General features: G+C 37.2%; 2 protein-coding genes across 2 annotated transcripts in view; both read right to left on the bottom strand.

The window, feature by feature from the left end:
• Nucleotides 1-10,881, bottom strand: part of LOC106876116 (glutamate--cysteine ligase catalytic subunit-like) — a 107,013-nt gene extending 96,132 nt beyond the window's left edge. The window contains exon 1 of the mRNA XM_089345841.1: nt 3,850-10,881. The gene's annotated coding sequence lies outside the window, so the exon portion shown is untranslated. The remainder of the gene's footprint in view (nt 1-3,849) is intronic.
• Nucleotides 10,882-12,918: 2,037 nt separating this feature from the next.
• Nucleotides 12,919-23,310, bottom strand: part of LOC106882435 (glutamate--cysteine ligase catalytic subunit) — a 57,424-nt gene continuing 47,032 nt past the window's right edge. The window contains exons 13-16 of the mRNA XM_089346344.1: nt 22,974-23,055; nt 18,465-18,535; nt 14,215-14,332; nt 12,919-13,775 (exon numbers count right to left, since the gene is read on the bottom strand). Of these exons, the coding sequence (XP_089202470.1) occupies nt 13,609-13,775; nt 14,215-14,332; nt 18,465-18,535; nt 22,974-23,055 (438 nt within the window). The 3' untranslated portion in view covers nt 12,919-13,608. The remainder of the gene's footprint in view (nt 13,776-14,214; nt 14,333-18,464; nt 18,536-22,973; nt 23,056-23,310) is intronic.

Here is a 23,310-nt window from a genome sequence, read left to right as displayed (position 1 = left end):
CGTTAGTTCCATTATTTAGGCAGAATGGTATACGTATAAGATTCTTGTACCTTGTGAGTAAGTTCCAATTGTGGACTCCTCATTCGCATAATCACCGAACCTGGAGCTTAACTATAGTTTATCCATAGCAGTTACTCTGCATTACCCGACACCTTTGGGTCATCTTGAAACCATTATCTCTCATAACCTCAATTTCTCGCTATATATATACATATATATATATATACATATATATATATATACATACATATATATATATATATATATATATATATATATATATATATATATATATATATATATATATATATATATATACATATATATACACATATCATCATCATCGTTTAATGTCTTCTTTCCATGCTGGCATGGGTTGGACGGTTTGACTGAGGACTGGTGAACCAGAGGCTGCACCAGGCTCTATCTGATCTGGCAAAATTTCCTAATGCCAACCGCTCCGAGAGGGTAGTGGGTGTTTTTTACATGTCACCGGCATGAGGGCCAGTCCGGCGGCACTGGTAACGACCACACTCTGTTGTTTTCCACATGCCACCGGCACATGTGCCGGTGAGGCGACACTGGCAACGATCATGCTTAAATGGTGCTTTTCATACGTCACCAGCATGGAAGCCAATCTGTTGCCCTTAGAACAATCACGTTTGGATGTGCTTTTAACGTTCCACTGGCACGAGTGCCAATTAGGCGGTGCTGTCGTTGGCCACGTCAGCAATTTTGATTTTGACTTCACTTGCCTCAGCAGATCTTCACAAGCACGGTTTATTGTCCAATGGATGAGGGGTATTCATAAATGGGCTGGCATAGGCCATGAGCTATGCTCTCACTTGGCTTGTCGGGTCTTCTCAAGCACAGCATATCTACAAAGGTCCCGGACACTATTCATTGCCTCAGTGAAGTCTAATGTTCGAAGGCCGTGCTTCACCACCTCGTCTCAGGTCTTCCTGAGTCTACCTCTTCCACAGGTTCCCTCAACTGCTAGGGTGTGACACTTTTTTACATAGCTGTCCTCATTCAGTCGCAACACATGACCATACCAGTGCAGTTGTCTCTCTTGCATACCACATCTGATGCTTCTTAAATTCAACTTTTCTCTCAGGGCGCTTACACTCTGATGCGCATGCACACTGACACTACACATCCATCAGAGCATACTGGCTTCATTCCTTGCAAGCTAACACATGTCCTCAGCAGTCACGGCCCAAGTTTCACTGCCATGTAGCATGGCTGTTCGTACACATGCGTCATACTGTCTAACTTTTACTCTGAGCAAGAGACCCTTTGTCACCAGCAGAGGTAGGAGCTCTCTGAATTTTACCCTGGCTATTCTTATTCTAGCAGCTACATTTTCAGTGCATCTACCCCTTCTACTGACTTGGTCCCCTAGGTAACGGAAGCTATCAACTATTCCTAGTTTTTCTCCCTGGAATGTGACAGAAGTTGTTCTCTGCACATTTTCAGTGTTTATTGCTCCTGAGCATCTGCCACATACAAAAACTATCTTCCCAGTTAGCCTTCCTTTGATATTGCTGCACCTCTTATGTGTCCATAGCTTACACTGGCTACATCTTATGGAGTTTCTACCTACACCTTTTCTACAGATCGAGCAGGGCCATCTACTTGATTGCCTTCCAGCTTATTAAGACTTTGGTTTTAGCTAAGTTGACTCAAAGGCCCTTCGATTCTAATCCATGCTTCCACACCTGAAACTTCTCTAGTTCTGATAGTGACTCAGCAATTAGAGCAAGGTCATCAGCATAGAGGAGCTCCCAGGGGCATCCTGTCTTGAATTCCTCTGTTATTGCCTGGAGGACTATGATAAATAAGATAGGGCTGAGGACTGATCCATGGTGGACCCCTACCTCTACTCAGAATTCTTCACTCTACTTGTTGCCAACCCTCACCTTACTGACAGCATCCCTGTACACAGCTTGCACACATATATATACATACATACATATATATACATACATATGTGTATGTGTGTGTGTGTGTGTGTTTGTGTGTGTGTTTGTGTGTGTGTGCATGTATGTGTGTGTGAATATATTTCTTATTTCTTTATTACCCACAAGGGGCTACACACAGAGGGGACAAACAAGGACAGACAAACGGATTAAGTCGATTATATCGACCCCAGTGCGTAACTGGTACTTATTTAATCAACCCTGAAAGGATGGAAGGCAAAGTTGAATTTGAACTCAGAACATAGCTGCAGACAAAATACCGCTAAGCATTTCACCCGGCGTACTAACATTTCTGCCAGCTCGCTGTGAATATGTTTCTGTGTGTGTGTGAATATGTTTCTGTTTATCCCTCATCACTGCTTAACGACTGGTGTCGGTGTGTTTACATCCCCCTTAACTTAGCAGTTTGGCAAAAGAGATTAAAGTAAGTACCAGACTTAAAAAGTAAGTACTGAGGTTGATACATTCAACTAAAAAATTCTTTAAGGTGGTGCCCCAGCATGTCTGCAGTCTAATGATTGAAACAAGTAAAGGATAAACGATATAAAATACATGAGTCTAACACCTAACCCCTAAACAAACAAAGATGTCAATCCTCTTGATACTAACCTGAGACAGACCCATGTTTTAGCATACAAAAACCAATTGTTTTAAAGATTTTGGATCTAAATTAAAAATTTTTCCTCATTATTTTATCAACAACTAACTCTATTTTTAATGCAAGTTATGTTTAAAAAAAGTGCATCCTGCCTTGTGTCCTAGAGATTTGTAGGGCCAGTTGCTTGGTTTTCATGGTGTGTAATTGACCAAGATCTTAACATTGCATTCTGAATAACACCAATCCATCACAGTATTATTTATTTACAACTAAATGGATTAGAGTAGTACAAACCAATGTGCTTTTGCTATGAAACAAAGTGTTTTGCTTAAGAACACAATGCACCACTTAGCCTGAGAATTGAAATTAGGGTCTCGTGATGAAGTGTACAACATGGAAACCCCTAGGCCACATGCTTTCATCTTAAACATCTCCTTAATAAAAACAACTTATTCGCCAAAACTTCCCTCCAAATTTTTCACAAAGGTGCATGGCTGAGTGGTTAGGGAGTTTCATTCCTGGACAGGCTCTGTGATGTGTTCTTGATCAAGACACTTTATTTCACATTGCTCCAGTTCCGAGAAATGAGTTGCAATATCACTGGTGCCAAACTATATCAGTCTTTGCCTTTCCCTTAGATAATATCAGTGGCCTGGAGAGAGGAGGTTGGTATGCATGGGCGACTGCTGGTCTTCCATAAGCGACCTTGCCCAGACTCTTGCCTTGGAGGGTAACATTCTAGGTGCAATTTCATGGTCATTCATGGGATTGCGCCTAGAAAGGGAGGTCTATACTTTTTTATTCACATTTAAGGTGTATTATGAGAACCAACATCAAGTATTTGACTAGCAATTTATTTTTATCGATCCCAGGATAAAAGACAAAACCAACCGCACCAAGATTTGAGCTCAGAATGTAAAGAAATACTACAGGCATTCTGTGACTGTAATAATTTTGTAAGTTTACTGTGTTAATTATTCTACAAATTAATTAAAACACATGGGCAATGTACTTCATTTAGAATTTACTAGTATCTCTAAAAGAAGTAAGCCTCAAAGCACACCCGCAGGTGCCTGAAATATTACAGAAATGCTAAACATAATAATAAAAATAGCAACACTATAACAAAGGAAGAAAAAGACATCAACCAATCAAAAAGTTCTAATTCATGTCAATTCAAAAATATATAATTGAATTAATTATCGTTTAAGACATTAAATCATTTAAAATAAATGTAAAGAAATGATCCATGAATTTAAATATGCTCACCTCAGATATTCACAGCTTCTTATTTCAGTCACAATTCTCTGACTGTCACCAATTAAACACTGAAATGTCAGTGGGTCAGAACAGAAACAATTCTATTACAGATTGTAAATGTTACTTCAGCCCTGTAGTATCAAATTGCTACAAAGAACGAGGTCATATTTTGGAAAGCAATTTTTGTTAGTTTTTCCCATGAAAGCCTCCCATTAACTAATTTTTGGCTGCAGATAATCAAATCTACATCTATAATTTGCATGTCAGATCAGATTGCTCCAGTAGAGATGGAAGGAGAGGGAAGTAGTTTTATGTTACAAAATGTGGGGTCAAAGTATGAGATAAGGGAATAGAACAGAACTGGTTTCTTGCTGTAGAGAAGCTACATGGCTAAATTAAATACATTAGCTAATGCAGGGTGGACGAAATGGGGTTGTTAATAGAACACACACACACACACACACACACACACACACAAGTTACAGTTATATGATATAATATTTGAATATAACTATTGTAGTTGTTTCAGTGTGTGTGTGTGAGAGAGAGAGAGAGATTTAGATTCTTTGCACATACATTTAGGTTGTACATTGAGTTTACCCCCCTCCTCCTCCTCTTCATCATCATCATCATCATCGTTGCTATCACAGTCATCATCATCTTCATTATCATCATTGTTATCATGTTCATCATATTCATAATTGTTGTTGTCATCATCATACCTTGATGTCAGTCTTCTACGCTGGCATGGATTGGACAATTTGACAGGATTTGACAGTTCCAAGGACTATATCATACTCCACTTTGCAACAAATACTGGGTGGGGTTTTTTGTTTTTTTTTTTCCTGGCACCAGCACTAGTGAGGTCATCCTGTAGCTTGGAAGACTAAAACTCTTTCTGACTGAGCAGAGGTACAGTAGAGATGGAAGGAGAGGGAGGTAGTTTTATGCTACAAAATGCGGGGTCAAAGTATGAGAGAAAGGAATAGAACAGAACTGGTTTCTTACTGTAGAGAAGCAACATGGCTAAATTAAATATATTTTCTTTTAGAACATTGTTTCTAAATTGGCATATTTTATTACAAAAATGTAGTTGTTGCATTATCTAGCCACAAAACCCCAGTAAAATACATCAACCATCCCTGAAATGATACTCAATTGGTCTCCAATTTTGGCACAAGACCAGCAGTTTCAGGGAAGTCAATTATATTGACCCTAGTGTTCAACTGGTAATTATTTTATCGACCCTGAAAGGCTAAAAGGCAAAGTTGACCTCAGTGGCATTAGACTTTATGGCACTAAATTGTTGATAAAAGTTAAATACTTCAGTCTGTTTAATGTTAATTCATTGACTGAAGATATAAAATAAACAGAAATCAAAGTTGGCTCAGCAAATTGATTGCTTAAAGAATTTGCTTTCTCTTCTTGGATTATTCTTAGTACCAAAGATAAAAGATGTTTAATCATTTTCAGGTGATGAATGGAGTTCACTAGATTTGAAAAAGTTTTTTTTTTTTTTATCATCATGGCACAGTTTGTCTCACAAATAAGAAAGAATGTTCAATAAGGTTTATTATTTCTTAGAGTATATTACACATATTTAACAAATTGCTTTTTTTTTTTATTGAGCTCTTTTTTTTTTGTGCATACATTTTACTCTTTTATATTCTGGTTTCCAAATAAGGTAAGATCTTCTCGTGCGGAATATCGGAAATTAAGGACACTGCTTGTATGACAGTGACAATCATTTACAACCACAATATGGTGTCAAGACAAGGAGACACAAACACACACACATATATATAATATATATGTGAAGATGTGTGGCCTAGTAGCTAGGCTGTTGTACTCATAATCTCTAAATTGTAAGTTCAATTCCCAGATAGGGTGGTGTGTTGTGTTCTTGAGCAAAACATTTCATTTCACATTACTCCAGTCCTCCTCTTGGCGGTGGGGAATGTTGGCCTGGTTGCCTGGACAGCAGAGTGGCATCATTTGAAGGCTAAAATGAGGCAAAGCACGTTGTGATCAGCAATGTGTAATAACATCTGATTGTCTGGTTGGTCACATGATCACATGATTAATATATATGCTAAAATAATTTTGTCCTCATCATTAATTTGTGAAACATAAATTAACATAACATTTTGATAGAACGTTTTGGTTTAGATTACTTTAACCCTTTTGTTACCATAATGCAATAGAAACTTGATAACAAAAGGGTTAGGTTTCTTTTGAAATATACTTCCATTGTTTCAGTTAATTTTGAAAATAAAGAAAGCTTTATGAAATAAATATGTATTTAAAACAAATTAGCATGAAATTTTGATTGAAGATTTTAATTTAAATCTCTTTAAAACAGGAAATTTGCATCATAGACCCAGGAGAGGTCTCAGCTGAGTTGGTATCAAAAGAATGGTTGAATGGAAGAATTAACCCCATTGGTATTTTTCCTAAAATATGAAGAAACAATTTTTTATTGGTGGCCTATGTTGTGGCTGTGTAGTAAGAAGCTTGCTTCCCAACCACATGGTTCCAGGTTCAGTCCCACTGTGTGGCATCTTGGGCAAATGTCTTCTACTATAGCCTTGGGCTGACCAAAGCTTTGTGAGTGGAGTTGGTAGATGGAAACTGAAAGAAGCCTGTTGTATATATATATATATATATATATATATATTTTTATATATATATATATATATGTGTGTGTGTGTGTCTTTGTCTTTGTCTCTCACCATCACTTGACAACTGATGTTGGTGTGCTTTTATGTGCCTGTAACTTAGCAATTTGGCAAAAGAGATCAACAGAATAAGTGCTAGGCTTAAAAAAAAGTCCTGGTGTTGGTTTATTTAACTAAAAAATTCTTCATGGTCATAGCCCAGCATAGCCGCACTCTATTGACTGAAACAAGTAAAAGATATGGTGCTAAGCAAATAAACTTGAAGCTTGCCAAAATTTGATGCCATATTTGGAACCAGCCCATACCCACTCACCCCAAATTAGTCTAAAACTGTTGTAACCTTTAAGAACTAAAATAGTTACAGATCATTGTTTGTGATGTCAATGACATTTATAATTTGAACCTTCACCCCCAAATATATCTATGTACATATATATTTCTGTGTGTGTCTGTGTTTGCCCTCCCCACCACCACCACGATTGCTTAACAAATGCTTGTGTGTTTATGTCCCCATAACTTAGCAGTTTAGCAAAAGAGTCCGATAAAATAATTACTAGGCTTACAAAGAGTAAGTCCTGGGGTCGATTTCTTCGACTAAAACTCTTTAAGGCAGTGCTCCAGCATGGCCACAGTCAAATGATTGAAACATCAAAAAGAATAAAAGAATATATTTTCAAAATTAAATTTTATTAGGAATTGAATTAAAAAAAAATATAGTTAAAACATTTTGTAGATTGCTAGTATTTCGACCCAGTTGCCTTCTGCTTCCACTGTCACCATAGGGATACCTGCACCAGATAATCTGGTTTTCCTGAACTGGTGTACTACATATGTTCTAGTTCTTGTATTCCTATGACTTCATCCACCCCCCACCAAGCCATTCTATCAGAACTAAATGGAAGCTTGAGCTTGTTACTGCTCCCATTGAACACAATGCTGCTCAAGTTGGAAAACCAACCAGAGACGGTTGCTCTCCTTGTGTTTACAGCCTTTCACTACAAACCAAGGGTTTTCTTAGATGAATAGGGGCCAGATGATTTATGGACACGGAGGAGATGATGAAGAACTGAGATTATTTGCTATCTTCTGTGTTCTAGGAGACCCATCCATCACAGCAGAAATGATATCCTAAAACCAATTTGGTTATGCTTGTACATATGGGGCCCTGTCCCTTCTCTCTCTCTCTCTCTCTCTCTCTCTCTCTCTCTCTCTGTTCCATCAAGCTTTTTCCCCACATCTCATCCCCAAACACCTATCATTTCGCTGACTGTCACTTCTCTACTATTCAGCTGTTGTAATCCCCTGCCACCAGAATAGTCACCTATTACAATATTACATCCTCAGCTACCTTGAACCACTTCTTTTTCTCATTATCATCTCTGCCCACACTATTTCCACCAATCACCTCATTTTCTGCCTTCAGCCATTGCTCTGCTCTCCTATTCTCCATTCTTAACAGCTCCCTTCCCTGCCATCACTCTCAGAGCTCCCTCATATCTATCATCACATCTCACCATAATCCCTGCCACCAAGCCACTCCCAACTCTCTCACCCTCAGTCACTACATGTGCCTTTACCCACATCTTTTCCCTTTTATTAGGGGGTGCTGAAAACTTCCTGGTTTTGGGTGGTGAAAAAAAAACGGGATGAATAAGTTAATTATGATTCTATTCAACATATTCCTCTTCTCAGATTCACACACTTATTGCAGCGGTCCTTCTGTTTTTCTAAGCCCTGCAAAAGAACTCAGAAGGATGGGTCTTCAACCAGGCCTTTAACAGTACCCTTAAAGCCAGGAACTTTCCAGCAGCCCTTCGTATCCTCAAAACCTCATGCGATCCACTGTATCTTGAGATGTGTCAGCATCCCACCATCTTTGTCTTCATTCAAGTTTTCTATCTACTTAGCCTTGTGTGGTTCTGGGTCAGTCTCACTGTGTGGCACCTCGCGTAAGTGCCTTCTACTATAGCCTCAGGCTGACCAAAGCCTTGTGAGTGGATTCAGTAGATGGAAACTGAAAGAAACCCATTGTGTATATATATGTATGTATATATCTGTGTGTATGTGTGTGTTTGTCAAATCATCTTTGATTAACAATGAATGCTGGTGTGTTTACGTACCCGTAACTTAGTAGTTTAGCAAAAGAGACTGATAGAATAGGTTTACAAAGAATAAGTCCTGGGGTCGATTTCTTCAACTAAAACGCTTTAAGGCAGTGCTCCAGCATGGCCGCAGTCAAATGACTGAAACAAGCAAAAAAGAATAAAAGAATAAACTCTTCCCTCTAAAAACCTCGCAGAGAAGCATCGCCCCTTTACTTCTTATGAAGGTGGCTTTTTCTTTTATTTTTTCCTTTCCCCACCTTTTCCCCTTCTTGTTGTTCCCCCTTTTTTTTTCTTTTTTTCTTGACTTGCAAGTTACTTAGCAACCTCTATAAAATGCTGTTGGCAGAAAAAAGCACCAAGTTCACTCTGTAAAGTGGTTGGTGTTAGAAAGGACATTCAACCATAGAAACCATGTCAAAGCTGATTTTGAACTTAGACGCAGCCCTACAGCTTGCCAGATACTGTTGAACTATTCAACCCACAGCAACATGTAAAATAAATGTTAGATAATGCTGCTGCTGATGATGATGATGATACATGCATATACATAAACACAAACATACACACATTCATACTTTTATACATACACACATACATACAAACTGATATGCATACATCCATACATCCACATACATACATATATGCATATATACATGCATACACACATACACAGATGAATACACACATACTTACCCTGCCACACTGAATGCTGGTACTTGGCTTCATCTTGGATGAGAACAGACGAACTTCCGTGTAGCAGCACAGGATTTTGGGACAAGGAAGGTTACTTATAAGAAAATACTAATTGTTGTCTTCCTTGCATTAATCCTAGAATATTAATATCTGTAAAGAGTTGCATTCATGCATGTTCAAATTTACAAATATATATATAATAAATATAAGTGCACACGTATGTGTAGTACGCATTTCATATCCATGTATATCTGCATATGGTAATGTATACACGCATAGGCATGTATATTATAGTTTTTATGACTATTTATATGGTTTTATATACTTTTTGTAGGCTTTTTTATGTGCCTTATATTTTTATATTTTTATTTTTATTCTTATTTTATATTTGTATTAAAATTTGGCAAAATTAATGTACTGAATTTTGCAAATCTCTGAAGAGGCCTAGCGAATCATGGATATACCCCCATTGCATCATTTTCATCTACTAATTACTACAGTGTACGGGGGCTATAGAGATAGAATGGGGCATGCCAATGCTAGGCCGAAACAGCTGTAAGATTTTGTCCCTTCTCCAATTGCTAAATGTCCTTTAAATTTGAAATCTGTATTGTTGATATGACATGGTATGTCACAAGTGTCTGTATATTGTGCTTTTTGTCAATTTAGTTATAAAATACACAGATTAATCAACGGAATACAGTGTCTGCAAGTTGATGAGTACCCCATATTCCCCTCCATTTTCTTATTGCTATATAAATTTAGGGTAAAATAATCCCCTTTTACCCACACCCACTTATTACACTTCGTTTAACACTAGTGTAACAATAATTGGGTACCCACCCAGCAGTTTATTGGATAGATATTATCCCTTAGTGGGTTGGATCCACAACCCCTAACACTCTTGGATTATATATACTATTTTACTCTTTTACTTGTTTCAGTCATTTGACTGTGGCCATGCTGGAGCACCGCCTTTAGTCAAGCAAATCGACCCCAGGACTTATTCTTTGTAAGCCTAGTACTTATCCTATCGGTCTTTTTTGCCGAACCGCTAAGTTACGGGGACGTAAACATACCAGCATCAGTTGTCAAGCAATGTTGGGGGGACAAACACAGACACACAAGCATACGCATACACACACACACACACACACACACACACACACACACAAACACACACACACACACACACACACACACACACATATATATATATATATATACAACGGGCTTCTTTCAGTTTCCGTCTACCAAATCCACTCACAAGGCTTTGGTCGGCCCAAAGCTATAGTAGAAGACACTTGCCTAAGGTGCCATGCAGTGGGAATGAACCCGGAACCATGTGGTTGGTAAGCAAGCTACTTACCACACAGTCACTCCTAAGCCTATATAATATATATATATATATATATATAGAAATATATATATTTTTTTAATGTGCATCCAACAAATTTCCCAAATTCACGTTTCCACTATACAAATTGAAAGACAATGCTAGCCAAAATGAACGCATTAGCAAGGAAATACATTTCAAAAGAAAATAATATCAACTGAGTCTAAATTCTCTAAACTAGCAACTCTGAGACATTTTTTATATATATGTATGTGAATACATATGTATGTATGTATGTGTATGTTTATGTATGTATATATATGTGTATACATATGTGTGTGTATATATATATATATATATAAATATATATATATATATACATATATATATATATATATATATGCATGTGTATGTGTGTGTGTATGTGTATGTATGTATATATATGGGTATGTATGTATGTGTATATACATGTATGTATGTATGTATGTGTGTGTGTATATATATATATATATATATATATATATATATATATATATATATATGTGCATATATGAGTGTGTATAGGTATCTGTATCATCAGCATCATCGTTTAACATCTGCTTTCCATGCTGGCATGGGTTGGACGGTTTGACTGAGGACTGGGGAGCCAATTTGATCTGGCAGAGCTTCTACAGCTGGATGCCCTTCCTAACGCCAACCATTCTGAGAGTGCAGTGGGTGCATTTACGTGCCACTGGCACGAGGACCAGTCAGGCAGTACTGGCAACGGCCACACTCAAATGGTGGTTTTTACATGCCACTGGCACAAGTACCATTAAGGCGATGCTGGTAATGATCACGCTCAAATGGTGCTTTTTCCATGCCACCAGCACAGGAGCCAGTCAGCAGACCTGGCAATGATCACGCTCGGATGGTGCTCTTGGTGCTCCACTGGCACGGATGCCAGTCATGCGGTGCTGTCATCGAATTTGATTTCGATTTCACTTGCCTCAACAGGTCTTCACAAGCAGAGTTTAGTGTCCAATGAAGAAAAGGTATGCATAAGTGGGCTGGTTACACCACTGGCATAGGCCACGGGCTATGGTCTCACTTAGCTTGCCAGGTCTTCTCAAGCACAGCATATTTCCAAAAGTCTCAGTCACTAGTCATTGCCTCAGTGAGGCCTAATGTTCGAAGGTCATGATTCACCACCTCATCCCAGGTCTTCTTGGGTCTACCTCTTCCACAGGTTCCCTCAACCGCTATGCTGTGACCCTTTTTCACACAGCTATCCTCATCCATTCTTGCCAAATGACCATACCAGCGCAATCGTCTCTCTTGCACACCACAACTGATGCTTCTTAGGTCCAACTTTTCTCTCAAGGTACTTACACTCTGTCGACTATGCACACTGACATTACACATCCAGCAAAGCATACTTCCTTGCAAGCTTATGCATGTTCTCAGCAGTCACGGCCCATGTTTCACTGCCATGTAGCATGGCTGTTCGTACACATGCGTCATACTGTCTACCTTTTACTCTGAGCGAGAGGCCCTTTGTCACCAGCAGAGGTAGGAGCTCTCAGAATTTTGCCCAGGCTATTCTTATTCTAGCAGCTACACTTTCAGTGCATTCACCCCTTCTACTAACTTGGTCCCCTAGGTAATGGAAGTTATCAACTATTCCTATTTTTCCTCCCTGGAATGTGACAGAAGCTGTTCTCTGTACATTTTCAGTGTTTATTGCACTTGAGCATCTGCCACATACAGAAACTATCTTCCCAGTTAGCCTTCCTTTTATATTGCTGCACCTCTTAGGTGTCCATAGCTTACACTGGCTACATCTTATCGAGTTTCTACCTATGGCTTTTCTACAGATCGAGCAGGGCCATCTGCCTAAAGGGATGTGTGGTTTGTCTGCCTTCCTACTTATTCTGTATATATGTATATGTGTATATGGGTGAGTGTATATATGTGTGTGTATGCATGTATGTATATTGATATATGGATATGCAAGTTATTCATAAGAAATAAAGACAAGGAGTTAAAGAACCTGATTTCTATTAAAACCCCGGGGGGAACAACTTCACCACCACGACATATTATTGCTGCTCGTTATTCAATGGCTACAGCCACTCCTAAGAAAACAAGTCTTGACCACACTATTTAATTTACAAAAACAGATAGTAGTAATTTGCGGTCACAGTCAGTTCAACTTGTTATGCCACCAGAACTAACGAATATTGTCATGTGCTCTTGCAAGAAAAAGAAAAGTAAACTATGAATGTTTATTTTAATTTTAATTTGATTTTATTAATAGCTCCTTTCTCTCTACATATTCTATTTTAGTACAGATTTTTGATAAGGTTTTTCAAAAACCAAAACATGTAAATGAATTCATATAAAAGGAAAATTAAAATGTACCCATGTTGCATGTCTGGTTTTTCTGTTTGTTTGTTTTTTCGTTGTTCAGAAAAAAGTTTGTTTTCTATGTTTTTGTTTTTTATGTTCTCATTTCGTCTACTTTTTTTTGATGTCCTGTATCCATATATGCATGTATATATACATATATATGTAGGTATGTACATATGTGTATGTATATATGCATATATTTATATTTATATATATATATATATATATATATATATATATATATATATATATATATATATATATATATATATATATATATATATATATGCATAGGTATAGGTGTGGCTGTGTGGTAAGAGAATTGCTTCCCTACCACATGGTTTTGGAGTCAATCTCACTGCATGGCCCCTTGACTGAAAGGTTTTTTCTGTAGCCTTGGTCCAACTACAGCTTTGGGAGTGGATATAGTAGATTAAACTGAAAGCAATCTGTTGTGTGAATATATGTATTTCTTGATTATGAGGTCATGTTTTAGTTATTTGATTATATTTTGTGTGGAAGTCAAAACTGAACAAAGTTAAGATAAAATCGTTGAAATGCTTCCTTAATAATTGATAAATGCTTGTGGAATCCTTTCTTCATTGTTGACAATCCTTTCACATTCCATAATAAAATCATAAGTGATTCTGTCACTGACAACAGAATCATTCTTGTACTCTTCATGATTTCTAACAAATTGCCTTGTCCATTGGGCCATTGTCATTATCTTTCCTATAAAATAAATTGAAATAATAAATGGTTTATTATTTATTGGAAACAAATTTTTGGCTGTATTCTGTAACAATATCCTATCCCCTTGATCTAAGGCACACATAGACAAAGCCCGATCTGTTTCTTTGCTTTATTTGTTTTAGCTGTGATAATTGTTTCAAAAGTCTTATTTAAAACTGAACTGTGGCAGAATATTTTAATCACAGGACATAATCTGGAAGGAATACTATTCACGCATGCATATACACACATTGTCCTTCATATTAGTTTGTAGTATATGGAGTGTGAAGATTTACCAACAATAAGTGTTACTGGGTTAAAATGCAGTTTAGCATTATATTTTATAATTGGAAAAGAAGCTAGCATTATTGGAGGGTAAATGTTGTATATTTAAAATAAAATTTGCTTAATATTGATGAAAACAAATGAATCATCTCACCTGCAGCTTTGTCTGAGAAATATTTCAGGTATTGCATTATTTGTGGCCTTTTACTGGCATCATAGTCAACATGATCAAGATATTTGTGTATGAGAGGAATTAAACCAGGGAAATCATCCTGTTGGGAATAAAATCAAAATAATTGAAAATAGTTTGAGTTTTCTGTCCTGTAGACTAGAAGTTGTTTGAAATTGCCCGACTGGTTATAAAAGTTATTGATATTTTTTGTTGAAAGAACAATTACAAAAGTGCACAGAGAAATGGAAAGAATATTAACATAGGTGCAGGCATGACTGTGGGGTAAGAAACTTGCTTCCCAACCACATGGTTCTGGGTTCAGCCCCACTGTGTGGCACCATGGGCAAGTGTCTTCCACTACAGCCTCGGGGCAATCAAAGCCTTCTGAGTGGTTTGGTAGATAGAAACGGAAAGAAGCCCATCGTGTGTGCATATATATATATATATATATATATATATATATATATATATATATATATATGTAAATATATAAAAACAAATTAAAATGTACCCATGTTGCATGTCTGGTTTCTCTGTGTGTTTGTTCTTTTGTTGTTCGGAAAAAAGTTTGTTTTCTATGTTTTTGTTTTTTATGTTCTCATTTCGTCTACTTTTTTTTGATGTCCTGTAATACACGTCTTATAATCCCCAATCCTGTTCATACAACGATTGGGGCAAACTAATCGGTATACAGCACTTACTCGGTATTACCTGTATCCTCCGGGGTTTGGTTAAATCCAATACCCTCCTCAACCTTATATATATATATATATATATATATATATATATATATATGTGTGTGTGTGTGCGTGTGTGTGTGTGTGTGTGTGTGTACGTATGTATGTATGTATGTATGTATTTATGTGTGTGTCTGTGTTTTTCCCCCCACCACTGCTTGACAACTGATGGTGGTGTGTTTATGACCTCATGACTTAGCAGTTCAGCAAAAGAGACTGATAGAATAAGTACTAGGCTTACAAAGAATAAATCCTGGGCTCGACTTCCTCAACTAAAAATCCCTTCTAGGCTGTGCTTCAGCATGGCTACAGTCAAATGACTGAAATGTGTTAAAGAATAAAATATTCCCTTTTACATTAAAAATACTTCATCTCTATGTTCGTATGGTGCAATGCTGTATTCATGTACAAACATATGAACAGCACGTACAAAACTACACATAATTACTCATATTGTAAAAAAACATTGTATAGATCGTACATTGTACACAAACATATATACATCATAGCCTGTTATAGTAGTGACCTGAACATTATGCAGAACATTACAGGACACTATGCAGCCAATATGGCAGTCAAACTTCACCCTGCACCATCATCAATACTCATCAAAACAATCAGTAATCTCCTCTTCATGTTTTAAAAAAATAGTTGCTTCATCTAGATCAGTGGTTCTCAACCAGGATCCATATGGCATTTAGGGGTCTACATGGCCCTTGTGGGTCCATATAAGATTTTGTTGTTCAAATTTATGTACAAGAAATGAAATTGATTATTATTCTATAATGCACAAAATATTTTAATAATTTTTGTTATGCAATTCCTAATGATATTTAATTATAAAAATATAATAGGATGTTTTAAAACACCAAATGGTTACGAGGGTCCAGTTGAGCAAAATAAGAGTGAAAGGGGGTCCATGGGCAGAAAATGGTTAGGAAACATTGATCTACATTATACTTGTTTACTGATTTCCCCTTTTTTTCCTGCTCGTACATCTCATCACATACACATTTCGTGCACATCGATGTGCAAACATTTAGCAAACACACATTTGTTACTTGCAGTATCTTATATCTTTTACTTGTTTCAGTCATTAGACTGCAGCCATGCTGGGGCCCTACCTTGAAGAATTTTTAGTCAAATGAATTGAATGGATCGACCCCAGTACATTTTTTTTTAAAAAAGCTTAGTACTTATTCTATCAATCTCTTTTGCCAAACTGTTAAGTTATGGTGATGTAAACACATCAACACCAGGTATCAACTGGTGGAAGGGGAACACACGCAGACACAAAGACACACATACATGAATATATATATATATATATATATATATATATATATATATATAAACATATGATAGGCTTCTTTCAGTTTCCATCTACCAAATCCACTCACAAGGACATGGTTGGCCCAAGGCTATAGTAGAAGACATTTGCTACGCAGTGGAACTGAACCTGGAACCATGTTATTGAAAGCAAGCTTTTTACCAGTCAGATTTACTATGGATAGAAGACACCAGCCAACTTCAGTTGCTTTTGTTAAGAAGCTTGGAAATAACTGAATTGGTTCACTGTACCGACTCATAGGAAGAGACTACACTGACTCACAGGCTACACTGCATTGACTCACAGACATAAATGCGCTGCACTATGTACGAGTCACTCAAACATTTGGCAGCACATAACTGACTCGCATACATAAGTTTGTTCTCAAGTCTACAGTTTTATTTTTTCCTAATATTTTTTAATTGTACTTTGACCAAGTATTCAACCGTTATTCTAGTTTCTTCTGTGTATACATACATACATACACACATACACACACATGCATGCATACATACACACATACATGCATGCATGTATAGACAAAGGAGTGCTGAAAAGTTCTTGGCTTGAAGAATATTGTGAAAGTCTTGGTTGAAGGCTTGACCTTTCGAGTTCTTTAACAGGGCTTAGAATATCTGAAGGACCACTGCAATAAGTGTGTGAATCTGTAAGGGGAATATGTTGAACAAAATCATGATTTACTGATCCACCTGTATTTTCTTTTACCCAAAGCCAGGATCTCTTCAGCATCATCTCATATACATACATTCATACATGCAAGTATGAGTATGTATGTACGTATATATGTATACATGTATGTACATATGTATGTATACGAGGAGGTGCCACTTGAGACATTGTGTATGACCCACTGCCTTGTTGCCATATGATTGCCAGAACATGCTCAATGTCTCTGTAGCACACTTTCCGAGTTTAACGCAAAATTTCACATTGGCCCTTTGTTCCAATTTCCGATCCAAGACAAAATCGCAGACTACAGCATACACATGATCACAAAAACACAAATTTCACAACTTGCAAGGTAAACACAGCAATGTCACTCAGCACACTGTATCACAGAGGTCACTGTTAGCATTCAGTGTGCATACAACCATGTGCTGCCATCTGTTGGCGTGCTACAGAACTAGTCCGGGAACTTTTTTATACCACCTCATATGTATCTCCATGGAGATTCTTTATTACTCGTGCCTACTGTATTTTACAGAAAACTCAAGAAACATTCATGTTGACTAATTATTGGATTCAAATTTTGACACAAGGCTAATTATTGGCAAGAAAAACCCTTACCAATTCCTGTTTGGTATCTATCTCTTTAGAGTTTTAGAAGTGATATCAACACTTTCTGTCATTTATATTCTTTTAGAATCTAAAATGTGTTAGTGGGCCATTTAGCTTAATGGTAGAGTACTCAGCTGGTATGTGAGGGGTACAGGTTCAACTCCCATAGCTGTCTGCTGGCAACCTTTATAGGTGCAGGCATGGCTGTGAGGTAAGAAGCTTGCTTCTCAACCACATGGTTCCTGGTACAGTCCCACTGCATAGCACCTTGGGCAACTGTCTTCTATTATAACCTCGGGTCAACCAAAGCCTTGTGAGTGGATTTGGTAGATGGAAACTGAAAGAAGCCCATCATATATGCGTGTGTGTGCACATGAGTCTATGTTTGTCTCTCCACCATTGCTTGACAACTGATGCTGGTATGTTTTATGTCTCATAACTTAGTGGTTTGGCAAAAGAGACTGATAGAATAAGTAATAGGCTTACAAAGAGTAAGTCCTGGGGTCAATTTCTTCGACTAAAACCCTTTAAGGCAGTGCTCCAGCATGGCCACAGTCAAATGACTGAAACAAGAATTTACGAACTTTCGAGAGAACATGAAATAATCCTTTTTGGGGCTACAATACATCTCAAACCACACATAAAGCTACAAAAAAAAACTACCTACCTGTAAATATTAGGTTTAATAAAAAAACCAATTTGGATAGAAAAAGTCAAAGGTAGCCTTTGACATTTCTATTCAAAAGGTTTTTCACCCCGATATTTGCAGGCTATTATTTAAGGTTTTGTGTGTGATTTAGAATTTATTAAATATAACCCATGCTAGCATGGAAAGCAGACGTTAAACGATGATGAGGATTTCTTACCTTTCCATTCATGATTTCATCTATAGTCATCAAAGTGTAAATATCATCAGTTAGTTCACAATTAGCAAATTCTAATTGACAAGAAAATAAAACAATTCTAGATTTAGTACAATAAATACTGAAAACATATTAGTTTATATAGGGTGACAAGCAAATAACTGTTTCTGTTTACAATGCAAAACCCTAATCTTAGAATGTTTAAACAAGCTGTGACAGAAAAACGAACCCATGTTTTATAGTCACTGTTATGGCTCTTGTAATTATTTTGTAATGAGGTCTTCGTGTAGCTAATGTGTTATTACTCTTCTTTAGTTATTATCATGGCTTGGACAAGTGCACACTATGCATTTGCTGTTCAAACATTTATCAAAAACTAGACTACCCGTAACCCATTGGATCACACATAGTTCAAGGTACCCAAAAAAACTACATACCTCAGTAACCCATGGTCCGATTTACATGAAACTTGTTTTATTCTGTTTGTATTCACATGAGCATCCTGAGCGTCTGATTCCTGATCTCTCTTGCTTCTGTCTCTTTCTCTCTGTTCTGCAAGATGCTCAGCCCTTGCTTTATCAGCCTCATATTTTGTAAATGACCTGTTTGTAGTTTGGTGTGAAATAATTTTTTCCACAGGTTTTTTCGAGTGCATTCAATGTATCTCACCTCCAAACCCACCGCAAGCCACTTTCTTCTGGAAAAGAAAGGGGGAGGGGTGATGGGGACCTCAGAGCTTCCCTGGAAACTCTGAGTTTCTCACCAATGGAGTTTTGTTTCATGGGTTTTCTTTTTCTTTTCCAGGTTATTTTGCATGCTTTCAATGAATGTGACATTGAAATTATGTGTAAACTGGAAAGGAAAGATTTGGCTGCTATTCCTTGCACATCCTGCTACCACTTAATAGCTATTTTGGGTCCTTTATCGCAAATAGCTGTTATGTGGTAGCAGTCAAATTTTTGGAGGTGGGATATGTTGAATGCACTCACTCGAAAAAATCCTATGGAAAATAATTATTTCACACCGAGGTTATGAACGGATCTTTTACAAAATATTTACCATATTTTAAAGTCATTTTCACTTAAAAATATTTTTTGAATATGCCAAAACAAATTTGAAATGATATTGACTCAAAAATAATTTTTAAAACACTCAAAATATTGTCTGTTTAAAGAAAACTAAAGCATAAATACTTACTGTGCAAACAACTTACATTTTTGAAATCACATTCAATTAAAAATATTTCTAAACGATTAAAATATTGTGTTTAACAAAAGCGAAATTAGAAACATTTATTGTAGAAACGACTTGTATTTTTTCATTGGCAAGTTAAAGCCATTAAAACTTTAACCCTCATAATGTGTCTAATCGAAAGGTTAGAGTTTCTTCCCTTTCAGGGTTAAGTTATTTTCAGAGTATTTTCCCATTATGCACCATTTTGGGTATTTATACCCCCCACCCACCCACCATATCTCAAGAACCAGTGGTCCAATTTATGCGAAACTTGTTTTATTCCATTTGTATTCACATTTCAGGGGCACTTTACTTTCAAAGTATTTTCCCATTATGCGCTGGTTTGCCTGTGTAACATTCCAAGCAAGTAAGATTGAAGTTCATTTTTAATAGTATATAGATGGTGAATCTGAGAAATTTTTTGTTGCTCCCTGTATTTAAAATGTTCATCTCCCTGCATATTTTTTATGTGAAAACCATTACTACATGATAAAAATGTATCAGAATAAAAGTAAGAAAAAAGAAAAAAGTAAAAAAAAAACGTTTTTATCTTCAGTCTCCAACTATTTCAATTCCTACCATTAAGGATCTTCCTATTTTTATCTTACATGATCTGTAGGTGAAGCAATCTAAACCAAATGAGGGCTTCTCCAACTACTGTGTCCATTTCATGTCTAAATATTTTATAGCATTGTGTACTACCTTGTTCCACCACCATGTCACCCTCTGGTCTAGCTGGGACTGTGCACCAATCACAGATTTTGTTTGTAACCCTCAGTTGTCTCACAAGAACTTCCAATTGTCCTCTAAGCTCTATGTCCCCAGGTCTTCCTCTCTTTTGTCAGAAGCTTCTATTAGGAAATCTCTAAATTCTTGTGTTTGTGGGTCTTTGAGCTTCCATACTCTTCTTTACCAGATTGGGTTTTTTTTCCTAAGTCTTTCTAGCTCTAATTCTGAAGTCACTAACTAATAACCTCATAGAATCGGTCCTTCTGCTCATCAGCCAGCCCAGGCTGAGGAGCATAGGCAGAGATAAATGTCACTGTTAATTTACCTAGGATAAGTCTCACCTTAATCACCCTATCACATACTCTGACTACCTCAATTACCTTATCTTTTCTGCTAACAGTATGCCTATCCCTCCCACTCCATCCCAGAAGAATTTAAATCTGTCTCTTACCCATGAGGAATCTAGCTGAGGCTCCCCTCCACCTTACTTCTTGCACACCACACACATCAACATGGCACCGATCCAAAATTTCAATAATCTCCCTCCCCACTCCTTTCTTTCATTGTGCCAACCACCCTGAAATTGAGTACGTGGGAGGTATGGAGGGGAGGTAGTTGTGGAACTTTTGTCATCAACTGAAAAGAAGATCTGCACAAACGCTTGCCAGCTAGCGTAGAGCTTAGGTACAAAGTGTATTCAATGAATTACAACGAATCACAGTTTCCCCCATTCCATATAATATCCAGAGCAAGAGCCAACAAGAGATGAAGTGAGAGTATAATCGGCAAATTTATCATATAAACATTTTGTAATGAGAAGGGGAGGCTGGCTGAATTTGAAATGAAATACATATGACCTTGGCAAACATGATATTGAAAGAAGTAGGGAAATCCTAGATTCATTGACTAAGTCACATTTGAATAATAATAATAACTTTGCTGTTGATTCAAGAGAGAGCAAAATGAAAAAAAGGAATGATATTTGGGGAAACTATTTTAAATATACGACAGATGCTGCGCTGCACAGACTACAAACTAAGTTTAGTCCCCACATAGCTTGATGGGCTTAGAAGAAAAGTCGTATATTTAACTATTATTATTATTAGCATTATTATTATTATTATTATTGTTATTATTATTATTAATACTAAATTAATCTGTGGGTATGTGTGTTCCCACCACTGCTTGACAACCGATGCTGGTGTGTTTACATCTCCATAACTTAGCAGTTCATCAAAATAGACTAATAGAATAAGTACTAGGCTTACAAAGAATAAGTCCTGGGGTCGATTTGTTCGACTAAAGACGGTGCTCCAGCATGGCCACAATCAAATGACTGAAACAAGTAAAAGAATAAAAGAATGTGTGTGTGTGTGTGTGTGTGTGTGTGTGTGTGTGTGTGTGGTAAGAAGTTTGCTTCTCAGCCACATGGTTCCATGTTTAGTCTCACTGTGTGACACCTTGGGAAAATGTCTTCTACTAGAGGCAGATGGAAGCTGAAAGAAGCCTGTTGTGTATAAATTATATATATTTAGTATGTGGCATATTTATATATATATGTCAAGGGAGGTATAACTAATTCTTTTCCCCTCTTCTTTTTCCATTTATGTTTGCCATTCCATGTTTTGAACCCACTTTCATCTTATCTTTTATCGTGGTTTCTCTTGTTCTATTTCCTGATTTCTTACTTGTATAGGTTGTCCTCACAGCCTGACGATTACTTAGAGACACAAGGCATGATCTAAACTTGCCTAAGCTAAGAGATTCAATGTATAAAACTATTAGTAGCTCATAAACTATATACTGTGTATTCTTTTACTTGTTTCAGTGATTTTGACTGCGGCCATGCTGGAGCACTGCCTTTAGTCGAGCAAATCAACCCCAGGACTTATTGTTTTATAAGCCTCGTACTTATTCTATCGGCCTCTTTTGCCGAGCCACTAAGTTATGGGGACACAAACACACCAGCATCGGTTGTCAAGTGATGTTGAGGGGGTCAATCACAGACGCACAAACATACACACACACACACACACACATATATATGTACGACGGGCTTCTTTCAGTTTCCGTCTACCAAATCCACTCACAAGGCTTTGGTTGGCCCGAGGCTATGGTAGAAGACACTTGCCCAAGGTACCACTCAGTGGGACTGAACCCGGAACCATGTGGTTCGTAATTAAACAATATTTATCTCTCACCAGATGGAGTACGTTTTGAGTGATCATAACTGAACAGAAACTACACACACACTCGCACACACTCACGCACACACACTCACACACACACACACACATGCACACACTCACGCACACACACTCACGCACACACACACACACTCACGCACACACTTACACACACACACACACACACACACACACACACACACACACACACACACACACACAGATTTGGCTTTTTAGTTAAGTTTGCTTCTTTCCAGCCATGTCCTTAACAACAATATTTATTTCCTAAACAATCACAATATTTAATCAAAGTCAAAATTAATTTTTTGTTATTCTCAAAATTTCCATTAAATTTAGTTCTTACCTTTTTGGACATCTTTTCTGAAGTGAAACTTTTCTTTGTTAATGGCATCCCGCTTTTGTGCTGATGTGAAGTTTTCATCAACCTAGGAGGTGAAATTGTATGAAATATGAATATACATTCATGCACACACGCAAACACACACACACGCACACACATACACACACACACACACACACATTGATACATGCAATCTATAAAAGTTAGGAGAGGTGAGAATATTTAATATGGTTTATATACTCCTCATGAAATAATTCTATCAATTGGATCTGAATTTCAGCTGCATGAACATTCTACATCATACTCCTCTGTATTGAATTATGATGTGGACTGTTAACCA

The sequence above is a fragment of the Octopus bimaculoides genome, chromosome 30 (genome assembly GCF_046866305.1).
Source record: "Octopus bimaculoides isolate indiv1 chromosome 30, ASM4686630v1, whole genome shotgun sequence".
Taxonomy (NCBI): Eukaryota; Metazoa; Mollusca; class Cephalopoda; order Octopoda; family Octopodidae; genus Octopus; species Octopus bimaculoides.
The sequence above is the reverse complement of the archived record's forward strand: the minus strand, read 5'-3'. Positions and strand labels throughout refer to the sequence as shown.